The sequence below is a fragment of the Mustelus asterias genome, chromosome 9 (genome assembly GCF_964213995.1).
Source record: "Mustelus asterias chromosome 9, sMusAst1.hap1.1, whole genome shotgun sequence".
Lineage (NCBI taxonomy): Eukaryota > Metazoa > Chordata > Chondrichthyes > Carcharhiniformes > Triakidae > Mustelus > Mustelus asterias.
In genome coordinates, this window is record NC_135809.1 from 64,631,694 (window position 1) to 64,646,317 (window position 14,624).

The 14,624-nt window shown below is 46.1% G+C and overlaps 1 protein-coding gene across 1 annotated transcript in view; it reads left to right on the top strand.

Moving 5' to 3' along the window:
* The first annotated feature begins 6,943 nt into the window (after positions 1-6,943).
* Positions 6,944-14,624, top strand: part of LOC144498719 (differentially expressed in FDCP 6 homolog) — a 92,761-nt gene continuing 85,080 nt past the window's right edge. Inside the window, exons 1-2 of the mRNA XM_078220291.1 lie at positions 6,944-7,429; positions 13,948-14,088. Coding sequence (XP_078076417.1) covers positions 7,334-7,429; positions 13,948-14,088 — 237 coding nt within the window. The 5' untranslated portion in view covers positions 6,944-7,333. The remainder of the gene's footprint in view (positions 7,430-13,947; positions 14,089-14,624) is intronic.

Consider the following 14,624-nt stretch of genomic DNA (forward strand, 5'->3'; position numbering starts at 1 on the left):
CGCATTGGCCTTGTAACTTTAAAAATGAAATAAAAACATTTTTCAAATGGGCGGCAAGGTGGCACAGTGGTTTGCATTGCTGCCTCACAGCGCCAGGGACCAGGGTTTAATTCTGGCCTCGGGTCACTGTCTGTGTGGTGTTTGCACATTCTCCCTGTGTCTGCGTGGGTTTCCTCCGGGAGCTCCGGTTTCCTCCCACACTCCAAAGATGTGTGGCTTAGTCTCAGGGGGATTAGCTAGGGTAAATGTCTGGGGTTATGGGGATAGGGCCCGGGTGGGATTGTGGTTGGTGCAGACTTGATGGGCCGAATGGCCACTTTCTGCACTGTAGGATTCTATGATTCTAAAAAGTTCTCTTCCAGTGCTCATCAGATATGACATGACTGTCTTCACGCCAAACAATTGGCCCGTTAGGGAGAAAATTCCATCACAGGAGTCCAGTGATGTGATAAATCTGTGGCTCTATATTTCACCTTTACATACATACATAACCATAGAATCCCTGCAGTACAGAAAAAGGCCATTCGGCCCATCAAGCCTGCACCGATTCTCGAAAGAGCATCTTACTCAGGCACACTACCCCACCCCATCTCCACAACCCTGTGCACTTACCACCTCATTTTAAACATTGAGGGGCAATGTAGCAACGTCAATCCACCTAACCTGCGCATCTTGGGATACTAAGGGACAATTTACCATGACTAATCAACCTATCCCGCACATCTTTGGACTGTAGGAGGAAACTGGAGCACCCGGAGGAAACCTACGCAAACACGAGGTGAACGTGCAAACTCCACACACACAGTTACCCAAGGCCAGAATCGAACCCTGGTCCCTGGCACTGTGAGGCAGCAGCGCTAATCACTGTGCCACAATGGCACCCAACAAATGTGTTTATTGGAGATTCATGTTCTTTCTGCATCTTGTTTTTTTTAAGTCTGTCATTCGCAATGCAAATTTCAAACTTTATGTTAAGTGTATCCACAATCAAGACAGATTGTCTCTCCTGGGTCATTGGAGTTGTACAACAGGCCCACTCCCATCATTCCTGGCTTCTACACAGTGGTTGCTGGGAATGTACACAGAGCTTGGGCAAGAATCCAGTTGGATTGAGCTATGGATCAACTAGTTAGAATGCCTCAATTAGATCACTCCTTAACATTCTATACTCAAAGGACTATCATAATTCACACCCTTTAGCCTCAGACTCATTCCAATGAATCTGTGCTACACCCTGACCAAGGCCAATTTACCCCTCCTGAGAAATAAGGCCCAGAACTGAATGTAGCTTTCTAAATGGAGTAGAAACAAAGCTGTATGGAATTGTAAAATAATTTCCACTCATTTGTGTTGTCTTCTTGAGATAAAGGAGAACGTCCAATTAGCCTTTAATGTTTTGATACTTGGATCAAGGAGATGCATTCCTAATGTGGCCAGGTTGAATACCAATCTGTAAATCCTTCCAACACATGCTAATGGCAGGCGGTAAGAGTGAGAGAGATTCTGGGTCAGCTATGTGATGGAAAGAAAGTTGGAGCCTCTGCCCTCACTATCCGTAGCTCCATGAAAAACTGTATGTTAGCATAGCAACCCAGACTCCTTTGGGGCTGGGGGCAGTTTGCTCAAGTTGGCGGGATGGCTGGCGTGGATCTGACTGGCCAACAGCACAGGGTCCAATCGTCATTCATACTGGATCTACTTGCCCCACCTGTGGTGGGTGAGGATCACGGTGCTGTGGATTGGACCTGCCTCTGGGCAGAGGGATGGCTGGCGTGGATCAGATTGGTGCCAACAGCACAGGGTCCAATCGCCATTCAGACCGGATCCACTTGCCCCATGTGATGGGTGGGGATCACGGTGCTGTGGATTGGACCTGCCTCTGGGCAGAGGACTCAAGAAAAAACTTTCCTGCCCTCCTCTCTGACGTTGCAAACCTATCACAATGAAGTGCGTGTTCTGCTTGTAAGTGAGGGAAACTGTTACTAATTTGGGGAAAGGTTAGGCCATTATTCCTAAGTCTATATTTAAATAAAAACAGTTTCTACTCATGTTAGGGAAAGATAAGAGAGTCTATTTTCTGAGAAGAAACCAATGTTAAAGAATGACTGAGGGATCTTGTGGTGCAGTGGGTAGCATCCCTGTCTATGAGCCAGAAGCTCTGGGTTCGAGTCCCACCCCAGGACTTGATGGCCAAGGTCAAACAGTCAAATGTGGTCAAACAGGTTGAGTGTGTCAACCTGCAGAATCTTTCCAAACACACCAATGGCTTGTGGTAAGATTGGGAGAGATTCCTGGTCAGCCACACTTGATGCAGAGTGATGTCCCTCTAGCTATAAGCCTTCTGGTGACAGACTTGTGACCTGTTCCAGGTATTACTAGCTTTCGAAACAAACAAAAGTCTGTCTTAGTGAAGCACTAGAAGAGAATTGGAAAGAATTGCAGGAAGAGAATTGGAAAGAGTGACTAGTCAATGAATCTTAACATTCTCTATAGTTGTTAAATTTTCAGTATTTTGGAAATAATCTGAGCCACCTTTCTACAGAATTTCACATAACTTACTGTCATCAGAAAAACCTAGCTTTAGGGCTCATTATTCCTTCACCTTAGTCATTTATACATATGATGAAAGGTTGTGGTCCCAGTACAGATTCCTAACAATATCACTAGTCACATCCTGTTCATTTGAGGACACACCCAGAATCCTTACTCTCTGTCTCCTACATCTTGGACACATTCTGTCTACCACACAAAAAACTATTTTGACTTGTCTACACTTCCCGTTGCCTTGGCAAAGTAGCCAGCATAATGAAGGACCCCATGCACCCTGGACATTCTCTCTTCCACCTTCTTCTGTTGGGAAAAAGATACAAGAATCTGAGGCCATGTGCCAACTGACTCAAGAACAGCTTCTTCCCTGCTGCCATCAGACTTCTGAATGGACCTACCTCGCATTAAGTTGATCTTTCTCTACACCCTAGCTATGACTGTAACACTACATTTGGCACTCTCTCGTTTCCTTGTCTATGAACGGTATGCTTTGTCTGTGCAGTGAGCAAGAAACAATATTTTTCACCGTATGCTAATACATATGACAATAATAAATCAAATCAAATCAAAATAACCTCAACAAATTCAACTGGGTATGTTTGACAAAACCTATCCTTTAGAAATCTATATTGGCTCCTTGATCAACTCAAATGACACATCAATTCAGCACACTCTGAGGGTCAGATGCTGGGTAAAGGTAGGGACTAACGTGGGGAGTGAAGCATTGCATGGTATGTAACTGGGCTATGTAGGAGATAGAGGGGCCAGGTTGGGGTCTGTGTTGTTAGCTGGTCTCAGGCAGTCTGATTATGGAGCAGCTCCAATTGGTCTGAGTGCCCCAAAGCTGGAATGGGTAATGTCACCATCAGCTGGGATCCTGCTAGCTATCAGTAATCCCTGCTGGAAAATGCAAGTTGATTGTCACTGCTGTAACGCCTTCCCTGGTTGAACAACATGTTGTCACACATTGCCCACTCTCATAGAGAAAGCTCAAAATACCAAGAGGACAGTTAGCACTCAGATCCCAAAACCTCAAGGACATTGTCCTTCAAGGAGAGTCGATGTAAGTTGTCCTTAGGGGCTTTACTGACTCTCAACAAATCACTTCACAAATAGTCTTTTTATTCTGACCTTATGACACTTTCTCTTGTAATGCTGCTTGGAGAGAGCAGGTGTCTCTTAGAAATTTGTTTACAATGAGCACTGCCACTCGATGCTGATGTATTAAAAAACTCTCACCGCACTGGAAATTTGACACCTGAAATTTTTATCTATGGAGATAGAAATGGACAAGAAAGGTTTTGGGGTGTGGCCATGGGTTAATCCCTACTATAGAGAAGTACCATAGAGCATTATGTAGCTCATTGCATTTGCTGAATGTGTTGTGTGTGTGTGTCTGAATATATTTGTGCCTGTGAATATGTATATACATCTACATCTGTGTATCTATAGAGTTATTTAAGGCACAGAAGGAAGCCATTCAGCCCATTAGGCTTACGTTGGCTCTCTGTGGAGCAATCCAGTCTGTTCCCTCCCTTGCTGTAACGCTATAATCCTTCAAGTGCCCATCAATTTCTTTTTGAAATCATTGATTGTCTTTGCTTCCACCAACCTCACGGGCAGTTATGTGTCTCTATCCACACACTGATCAATAACTTTGACCAGTACACCGGTCAGTGATCTTATGTTAATTTAAGCAGCACTAATTTCTCCTCTCACCACCCGACTATTAACAAAAAGATATTTTGATTTTTTTCTCTCTTTTTAAGCGGTGGTGTGTTTCCCAACCCCCGGGTTTTATGTGATCCAATTTTCTATCAATATCCCAAACTCGAGATAGGATAAACTCAAAGGGTTAATTTATTTGCAAAAGCTCAGAACACAAAAGGAGGTTTACAAAGTTGCCTCCACACTCAGAGTAAAGAGAGGAGAGAGAAAAGAAGGTTTTCAGCACAGAGACCTCAGAGAAAATAAATATTGCGTCTTGTGAGTTCCAGAGTTCAGAATCAAAGTCCAACCAGCTATTCCTTTTCTGAGGTCAGTGGGTTGAAAACCAATGCTGGATAATTCACTTTTCCAGTGGAGTTGACTTCATACTTCATACTTGATGAATCAGTCTTGTAGGCGATGGTACAGAACGTCCATGAGAAGCAGGGTGGATGTGGCCAGATGTCCAGAGCTCCATTTTTAAGTCACATGTTAGACAGCAGACTGAACTATGTAGTTCATCAAGGTAATATTACTTGTTCCACAGGCTAGAGGCTCATGTCACAATCACTCCCACTTTCCTCCGGGTCTTTAACAAAGGATGTGTATCCATCATCTGGAGTCCAAAGACTGTTAAACATCTCAGCCATTAAAAAGTTAATTTATTAGTGTCACAAGTAAGGCTTACATTATCACTGCAATGAAGTTACTGTGAAATTCCCCCAGTCGCCACACTCTGGCACCTGTTTGGGTCAATACATCTAACCAGCACGTCTTTCAAGGCTGGTTGTGGGGGCTTTGTCAGATGATTCACATCTGTCTGGGTTATTGAATGCACATGTCCTTTGTATTGTTTTCTTTGATTTGGGTTGTGCAGTCCATTGTGAGTGGTCCTCAGAGATAACAAAGTACAAGTTCTCCCAAAACTGTTTCATTTCTTTGGAGGAGGGGAGGGGGAGTCACAGACAGCCATTTTAAGGGTCTTTGTTCATTTTTAAAACTTAGAAATAGCAATGGGCATATCTATATGAAAATTATAACAATATATGTGAGGTCTTAGTCCCTCTCAATAGGTTTGTGTATTTTTGTGTGTACACCTGTAGTGTATGTTTATGGCTGAATGTGTGAGTCTATGGAGAGAATATACCCATCTCGCCATGGAAATCGTAGCGAGCGGTGGGGGGGGGGGGGGGGGAGGGTAGCAGGGAGCGGGGGGAAGAGGTGTGGACAATGCAAAGGTCCATCAACCTCATGCGGCATTTTCCAGATTTGGGGTGAGTACAACCAGAAAATTCCGACCTATGTGTCATCATATTGGTCAGTCTCTCTACCCACACACTGGTCAGTGTCTGTATCTACATACTGGTCGGTGTCTCTATACACACACTGGTCAGTGTCTTAATCCACACACGTTTCAGTGTCTCTGCCTACACACTGGTCAGTGTCTCTATCTACACACTGGTCAGTGTCTCTGTCCACACACTGGCCAGTTTGATTTGTTGACGTTATTTTGATTTGATTTGATTTATTATTGTCACATGTATTAACAGACAGTGAAAAGTATTGTTTCTTGTGCGCTATACAGACAAAACATACCGTTCATAGAGAAGGAAACGAGAGAGTGCAGAATGTAGTGTTACAGTCATAGCTAGAGAAAGATCAACTTAATGCAAGGTAGGTCCATTCAAAACTCTGATGGCAGCAGGGAAGAAGCTGTTCTTGAGTCGATTGGTACGTGACCTCAGACTTTTGTATCTATTTCCTGATGGAAGAAGGTGGAAGGGAGAATGTCCGGGGTGTGTGGGGTCCTTAATTATGCTGGCTGCTTTGCCAAGGCAACGGGAAGTGTAGACAGAGTCAATGGATGGGAGGCTGGTTTGCGTAATGGATTGGGCTACATTCACGACCTTTTGTAGTTCCTTACGGTCTTGGGCAGAGCAGGAGCCATACCAAGCTGTGATAACCAGAAAAAATGCTTTCTATGGTGCATCTGTAAAAGTTGGTGAGAGTCGTAGCTGACATGCCAAATTTCCTTAGTCTTCTGAGAAAGTAGAGGCGTTGGTGGGCTTTCTTAACTATAGTGTCGGCATGGATCACCATGACAGGTTGTTGGTGACCTGGACACCTAAGAACTTGAAGCTCTCGACCCTTTCTACTTTGTCTCCGTTGATGTAGACAGGGGCATGTTCTCCTCTACGCTTCCTGAAGTCGATAACAATCTCCTTTCGTTTTGTTGACATTGTCAGTGTCTGGACCCACATACTGGTCAGTGTCTTTATCCAACACTGGTCAGTGTCTGTCCACACATTGTTAAAGTTAAAGTTATTTATTAGTGACAAGTAGGCTTACATTCACAGTGTAATGAAGTTACTGTGAAAATCCCCTAGTCGCCACATTCCGGCGCCTGTTCGGGTCCAGTGAGGGAGAATTTAGCATGGCCAATGCACCCAACCTGAACATCTTTGGACTATGGGAGGAAACCGGAGCACCCAGAGGAAACCCACGCAGACATGGGGAGATTGTGCAAACTCCACACACACTGACCCAAGGGAATTGAACCTTGGTCCCTGGCACTATTAGACAGCAGTGCTGACCACTGTGCCACCATGCCACCCAGTGTCAGTGTCATGTCAGTGACTCTGTCCACACACTGGTCAGTGACTGTCCACACACTAGTGTAGACGAACATGATTCTGTTACTCGGTCACAGATCTCAGGATATAATCCGTTTTCTGTTTGAAACTCTCTGGTTCTAACGGGAATTGGTTGTGAGGTTTGCAGTGAGCAGCCCGGGTGTGAGGGCAATGGGGCCACTGGCGGCTTCGCCTGCCGGCACAGAGAGAGAGAGAGAGAAAGGTTTGCTCAATGAGAGCGGAAGTTCAGAAGGCAGAAAGTGAGAAAAGGCAGAACCGGTGGAGCGGCTTTTATGATCAGAGCTGTGAGTTTATTGTGTGGCTGAGAGACGGAACGTTCCCCCTCCCCCCTCCATGAATGGATCAGTTTGCACTCAGTGCCTGCCTCTTGGCTCATTGAATATTCTTTCTGGGTTTTCCGCTGAACTTTCCCTGCTGTGTTCGCCATGGATTTAAAAAGCGAGCTCCTTAAATCCATCTGGTACGCCTTCACCGCCCTAGATCTGGAGAAGAGTGGCAAAGTTTCCAAGTCCCAACTCAAGGTAATGGCAGAGCTGGGGGAGTGTGCCTGTGGTCCAGAGTATCTGGACAAGTGTTTGTGTGTGCAGTAAGGTGCGGAAAGCATTGCCCCAGTGTCCTGAAACATTGGGGTTGGCAGCACTCAGCCTCTCTGAGGTTCAGGGCTGACGTCCCCCTCCTGAGATTTGAACCCAGATTTAAGCGGATACTCCAGGGCTTGGGGGGGGGGGGGGGTGCCGCACTGTCGGTGGTGCCGTTTTTCGGTTGCGATTTGAAACCTCTTGCCCTCTCAAGTGGACATTAAGGATTTCATGGCTTTTACTTTTGCAGAGGAGTAGTTAGGAGTAATTCTCCCTCTGGTGTTCTGCCCAATGAATAGGCTCCTGGAAGTTGATGGTGCCATCCAATAGAGGGGAAAGGGGGTTAAATTAATAAAACAGGCCACTTAAAGGGGAAGAGGCCAGCTATTAAATATGCAAATTAAAGGGGAAGAACCAAGAAATAGAAACATAGAAAAACTACAGCACAAACAGGCCCTTCGGCCCACAAGTTGTGCCGAACACATCCCTACCTTCTAGACCTACCTATAACCCTCCATCCTATTAAGCTCCATGTACTCATCCAGGAGTCTCTTAAAGGACCCTATTGAGCTTGCCTTTATAGGACGGGGTATAGAGTATAAAAGCTGGAGTCTGATGATGCAGCTGTATAGAACGCTGGTTAGGCCGCATTTGGAGTACTGCGTCCAGTTCTGGTCGCCGCACTACCAGAAGGACGTGGAGGCATTGGAGAGAGTGCAGAGAAGGTTTACCAGGATGTTGCCTGGTATGGAGGGTCTTAGCTATGAGGAGAGATTGGGTAGACTGGGGTTGTTCTCCTTGGAAAGACGGAGAATGAGGGGAGATCTAATAGAGGTATACAAGATTATGAAGGGTATAGATTGGGTGAACAGTGGGAAGCTTTTTCCCAGGTCGGAGGTGACAATCACGAGGGGTCACGGGCTCAAGCTGAGAGGGGCGAAGTATAACTCAGACATCAGAGGGACGTTTTTTACACAGAGGGTGGTGGGGGCCTGGAATGCGCTGCCAAGTAGGGTGGTGGAGGCAGGCACGCTGACATCGTTTAAGACTTACCTGGATAGTCACATGAGCAGCCTGGGAATGGAGGGATACAAACGATTGGTCTAGTTGGACCAAGGAGCGGCACAGGCTTGGAGGGCCGAAGGGCCTGTTTCCTGTGCTGTACTGTTCTTTGTTCTTTGAGTTCGCCTCCACCACCCCTGACGGCAGCCGATTCCACTCGCCCACCACCCTCTGTGTGAAAAACTTCCCCCTAACATTTCCCCTGTACCTACCCCCAGCACCTTAAACCTGTGTCCTCTCGTAGCAGACATTTCCACCCTGGGAAAAAGCCCCTGAGAGTCCACCCGATCTATGCCTCTCAACATCTTATACACCTCTATTAGGTCTCCTCTCATCCTTCGTCTCTCCAAGGAGAAAGACCGAGCTCCCTCAGCCTATCCTCATAAGGCATGCCACTCAATCCAGGCAACATCCTTGTAAATCTCCTCTGCACCCTTTCAATCTTTTCCACATCCTTCCTATAGTGAGGCGACCAGAACTGAGTACAGTACTCCAAGTGGGGTCTGACGAGGGTCTTGTATAGCTGCATCATTATCCCTGGACTCCTAACCTCAATCCCTCGATTGATAAAGGCCAGCACACCATACGCCTTCTTAACCACCCCCTCCACCTGCGGGGCCAATTTCTGAGTCCTCTGGACCCGGACCCCAAGGTCCTTCTGATCCTCTACCGTACTAAGAGTCTTTCCCTTTATATTGTACTTCTTCATCCCATTTGTCCTAACAAAATAGACCACGACACATTTATCTGGGTTGAAGTCCATCTGCCCCTTCTCCGCCCAGTCTTGTATCCTATCTATGTCCCTCTGTAACTTCTGACATCCCTCCAGACTATCCACAACCCCACCAACCTTCGTGTCGTCGGCAAACTTACCAACTTACCAAATAGGCACATCAAACTGGGAAAGGAAGGTACCATTAAAACTGTGCATTACTGGGGACTGCTGAGGTGAGATAACTTGTTTCTATTATAGTTTAACTACATTAAATCAGTTTTTCTGCTGCAGCTTTGACTGACTGTAACAATCATTCTCCTCGTGTCTGCGTGGGTTTCCTCCGGGTGCTCCGGTTTCCTCCCACAGTCCAAAGATGTGCGGGTTAGGTTGATTGGCCATGCTAAAAATTGCCCTTAGTGTCCTGAGATGTGTAGATTAGAGGGATTAGTGGGTAAATATGTGGGGGTAGGGCCTGGGTGGGATTGTGGTCAGTGCAGACTCGATGGGCCGAGTGGCCAGTTTCTGTACTGTAGGGTTTCTATGATTTCTATGAATCTCCCTCCAACTCGCTAAACTCCTCTCCCCTGCCTCTGCCCCCCCCCCCCCCCCCCCCCCCCCCCCCCCCCCCCCCCCCCCCCCCCCCCCCCCGCAGTGTCCACGCACACCCTGCCACCCGGAACTGTGTCCTACATTGATTCGATAACTCCCAGGGGGAAAGGTAAGTGTTATCACCTCCACAATACATTCATACCTCCCTCGTTTACCAGGGATGTGTGAGATCCATATCTGTCCAAAATGGCAAAGTGCAAAAAAATCAATGGAAGACAACATCATTGACCAAAGTTAATGGGGTGTCCTGGGAATGAACACAGAAAGCCCAGGGAACTGGAGAGCATAAGGAATAATGAGCTGAGGAGAGTGAGGATAATGCATTATAGAGAGAGTGAGGAGTAATCAGAGAAGCCGTGAAGCTTACAACACAGAAGGAGGCCATCTTGGCCCATCATGGCAGTTCTGACCCTTTGAAAAGGAGCCCTGCTTAGTCCCATAGTCCTGCCTTTTGTTCTGCTCCTGACAACTCTCCCAAGTAAAAACACTTTTCCTCATTTGATTTGATTTGATTTATTATTGTCACATGTATAAGCATACAGTGAAAAGTATTGTTTCTTGCGCACTATACAGACAGAGCACATTGTTCATAGAGAAGGAAATGAGAGAGTGCAGAATGTAGTGTTACAGTCATAGCTAGGGTGTAGAGAAAGATCAACTTAATGCAAGGTAAGTCCATTCAAAAATCTGACAGCAGCAGGGAAAAAGCTGTTCTTGAGTTGGTACATTTTCCCCCCAGATCTTTTGACAATTTCAAGTTTCTAACCTCTGATTATTGACCCACTCACCATGATAATAGTTTATTTATCTCTTTAAACTAAAAGGTAATCTCACAACCTTTCCTGTTGCAAAGAGAATAATCCAAACTTTTCCAGCCTCACCTCAGAACTGAAGTCCCTCATTCCTAGTAACATCCTCCTTTGTATCCTTTCTGAGGCCTTCACATCTATACATGATACATCTACTACATGAAGGTAGTGCAGTTGATGTCATATACATGGATTTTAGTAAGGCGTTTGATAAAGTCCCCCATGGTCGGCTTATGAAGAAAGTAGGGATGTGTGGGATAGAGGGAAGTTTGGCCAATTGGATAGGTAACTGGCTATCTAACAGAAGACAGAGGGTGGTGGTGGATGGAAAATTTTCAGACTGGAAACCGGTTACCAGTGGAGTGCCACAGGGATCAGTGCTTGGTCCTCTGCTATTTGTCATTTTTATAAATGACTTGGAGGAGGGGGCTGAAGGGTGGATCAGTAAATTTGTTGATGACACCAAGATTGGTGGAGTAGTGGATGAGGTGGAGGGCTGTTGTAGGCTGCAAAGAAATATAGATAGGATGCAGAGCTGGGCTGAAAAATGGCAAATAAAGTTTAACCCTGACAAATGCGAGGTGATTCATTTTGGTAGGACAAATTTAAATGTGGATTACAGGGTCAAAGGTAGGGTTCTGAAGAATGTGGAGGAACAGAGAGATCTTGGGGTTCATATCCATAGATCTCTGAAGGTTGCCACTCAAGTGGATAGAGCCGTGAAGAAGGCCTATAGTGTGTTGGCGTTCATTAACAGGGGGTTTGAGTTTAAGAGCTGTGGGGTTATGCTGCAACTGTACAGGACCTTGGTGAGACCACATTTGGAATATTGTGTGCAGTTCTGGTCACCTCACTATAAGAAGGATGTGGAGACACTGGAAAGAGTGCAGAGGAGATTTACCAGGATGCTGCCTGGTTTGGAGGGTAGGTCTTATGAGGAAAGGTTGAGGGAACTTGGGCTTTTCTCTTTGGAGCGGAGGAGGTTGAGAGGAGACTTGATAGAGGTTTATAAGATGATGAGGGGGATAGATAGAGTGAACGTTCAAAGACTATTTCCTCGGGTGAATGGAGTGGTAACTAGGGGGCATAACTATAGGGTTCATGGTGGGAGATATAGGAAGGATGTCCGAGGTAGGTTTTTTACTCAGAGAGTGGTTGGGGTATGGAATGGACTGCCTGCAGGGATAGTGGAGTCAGAAACTTTAGGAACATTTAAGAATCTATTGGATAGGCACATGGAGTACTTCGGGATGATAGGGAGGAAATAGCTTGATTTGGGTTTCAGACAAAGCTCGGCACAACATCATGGGCCGAAGGGCCTGTTCTGTGCTGTACTGTTCTATGTTCTATACATGACAGGAAGTGTAGGAGTGACCACCACAGAGTCTTTGTGGAGACAAAGTCATGTCTGCACATTGGAGAAACTTCCATCGTGTTGTGTGGCACTACCACTGTGCTAAATGGGATAGATTTTGAACAGATCTAGGAACTCAAGACTGGGCTGAGGTGCTGTGGGCCATCAGCAGGAATGTACTCGATCACAATCTGTAACCTCATGGCCCAGCTTATCCCTCACTCTACCATTACCTTCAAGTCAGGGGGTTCAACCCTGGTTCAATGAGGATTGCGGGAGGGCATGTCAGGAGCAGCACCAGGCATACCTAAAAATGAGGTGTCAATCCTGGTGCAGCTACAACATAGCAGACATACTAAACAGCAGAAGCAGTATGGAAGCCCACGACCGACAGATCAGATCTGAGCTCTCTGCAGTCCTGTCACATCTATCTGTGAACAGTGGTGGACCATTGAACAACTGACTGGATGTACTGAACTGGAACAATGGGAAGTAATGAGTCAGAGAGTAGGTAGTAATGTGTTGGTGAGACTGCAGGACTCTAAGCGGGCTGGATTTCTGAGAGTCAGTGTGAGTAAGGTTGAGAGTGATGAATAATGAGCTGTTAATAGTGGATATGAAGGGACTGGAGAGTGGGGAGTAATCAGTTGGAGACATTGAGAAGTGGAAAACTGAGAGTGTGCAGTTAGACCAGTGATGGGCAACCTGGGCTAGTGAGTGGGCCACATGAGTGGCCCTCCTTCATCTCAGTGGGCTGCAAGATTAAAATTGGGCTTGTTCACGAACCATTACCCCATGAATAAGATTAAATACATTTAATACACACTGAATATTTCATAGCAAGTTGTAGAAAATGCTTAACATTTACATATTAATGAAACACTCAACAAGGGTGGCACAGTGGTTAGCACTGCCGCCTCACAGCCCCAGGGACCCGGGTTCAATTCCGGCCTCGGGTGATTGTCTGTGTGGGTTTCCTCCGGGTGCTTCGGTTTCCTCCCACGTTAGGTTAGGTTGATTGGCCATGTTAAATTGCCCCTTAGCGTCAGGGACATTGGTAGGGTAAAAATGTGGGGTTGGGATTGTCATCACTGCAGGCTTGATGAGCCGAATGGACTCCTTCTGCACTGTAAGGATTTTATGATTCTATGAACTTCTAATAGTAAGAACAAAATAAATATTTAAACTTTGACGCAGAGGATCCGCACAGCTCTCACAGTCAATGTTGTGTGCATCACCACTTAGGAGCAGGAGTAGGCCATTCAGTCCATCGAGCCTGTTCTGCCAGTTAATGAGATCGTGGCTGATCTAAGGCCTAACTCCATATGCCTGCCTTGGCCCATATTCCTTAATACCTGTGCTTAACAAAAAAAATCTATCTCAAATTTAAAAGGAGCAACTGATCTAGCATCAACTCCTGTTTGGGGAAGAGAGCTCTAAACCTCTAGCACCTTTTGATCTGTAGAAGTGCTTCCTACCCTCCTTCCTGAACAGTCTGAGCTTCAATAGTTTATCTACCGTGTCTTTCCTGTTAGTACCTTGCCCTTCAGTTCACTTACCCTTTCTTTACGTGTGTATCACTTTAGTCATACTGGTGGAAAGAAACAATGTGGACGCAAAGCAATGGAATGTGACAAACCTGCGCATGAGCAACAGTTTTTAAAATATCTTGTGGGCCACTCTCCGAACCCAGATGGGCTGCATGTGCCCCCCCCCCCCCCCCCACCCACCGGGGTTAGAAATTGCCCACCTCTGAGCTAGAAGCTGGAGAGAGTGGACTGAGTGGTGTAATAAGCTGGCTCAGAGGCAGTCGGGGGCAGACAGTGACTGTGGTGTGAGAGGAGAATTGAGTTTGTGATGTGCTGTTTGGTCGCATTGACGGGACACCATTGAAATGCTGTGTGTTTTTCAGGTGCTGTCACACAACCTGTACACGGTCCTGAACATCCCTCACGACCCCTCAACCCTGGAGGACCATTTCCGTGATGATAATGACGGGCCTGTTTCCAGCTATGGCTACATGCCTTACCTGAACAAATATATCCTAGATAAAGTGAGTCAGTGCTCAGACTTCTCATTTTTTAATCATAAACTGTCCCAGTGTTCTCAAGTAACATTTAACACTGAGCCACTAAGGAGATATTGAAACAGTTAATCAGAGGCTTAGTCAGAGAGGCAGGTTTTAAGAAGCGTCTTGAAAGGAGGGAGGGAGAGAGAGAGAGAGAGAGGTGGAGAGGTTTAAGGGGGATCTCCGCTCAGACAGCTGAAGGGATGGTTGAATTGAAATCCAGAGGCCAGAATTGGAGGAAGGCAGAAATCTTGGAGGGCTGAGGGATTGGAGGAGATTTACAGAGATGGAAAGGATAAGGCCATGGTGGATTTGAAAACAAGGATGAGAATTTTAAAATCAAGACATCGCTTAACTAGGAGCCAACATAGGGAGCACCAAGGTGATGGGTGGATAGGATTCAGTGCAAGGAATGGAGAGTAGAGTTTAGAATGACCTCAGGCTTACGGAGGTCAGAATGTGGGTGGGCGACTGGCTGGAATACTTGAGTCACGAGGCAATGAAGAGAGTGGGTGAAAGTT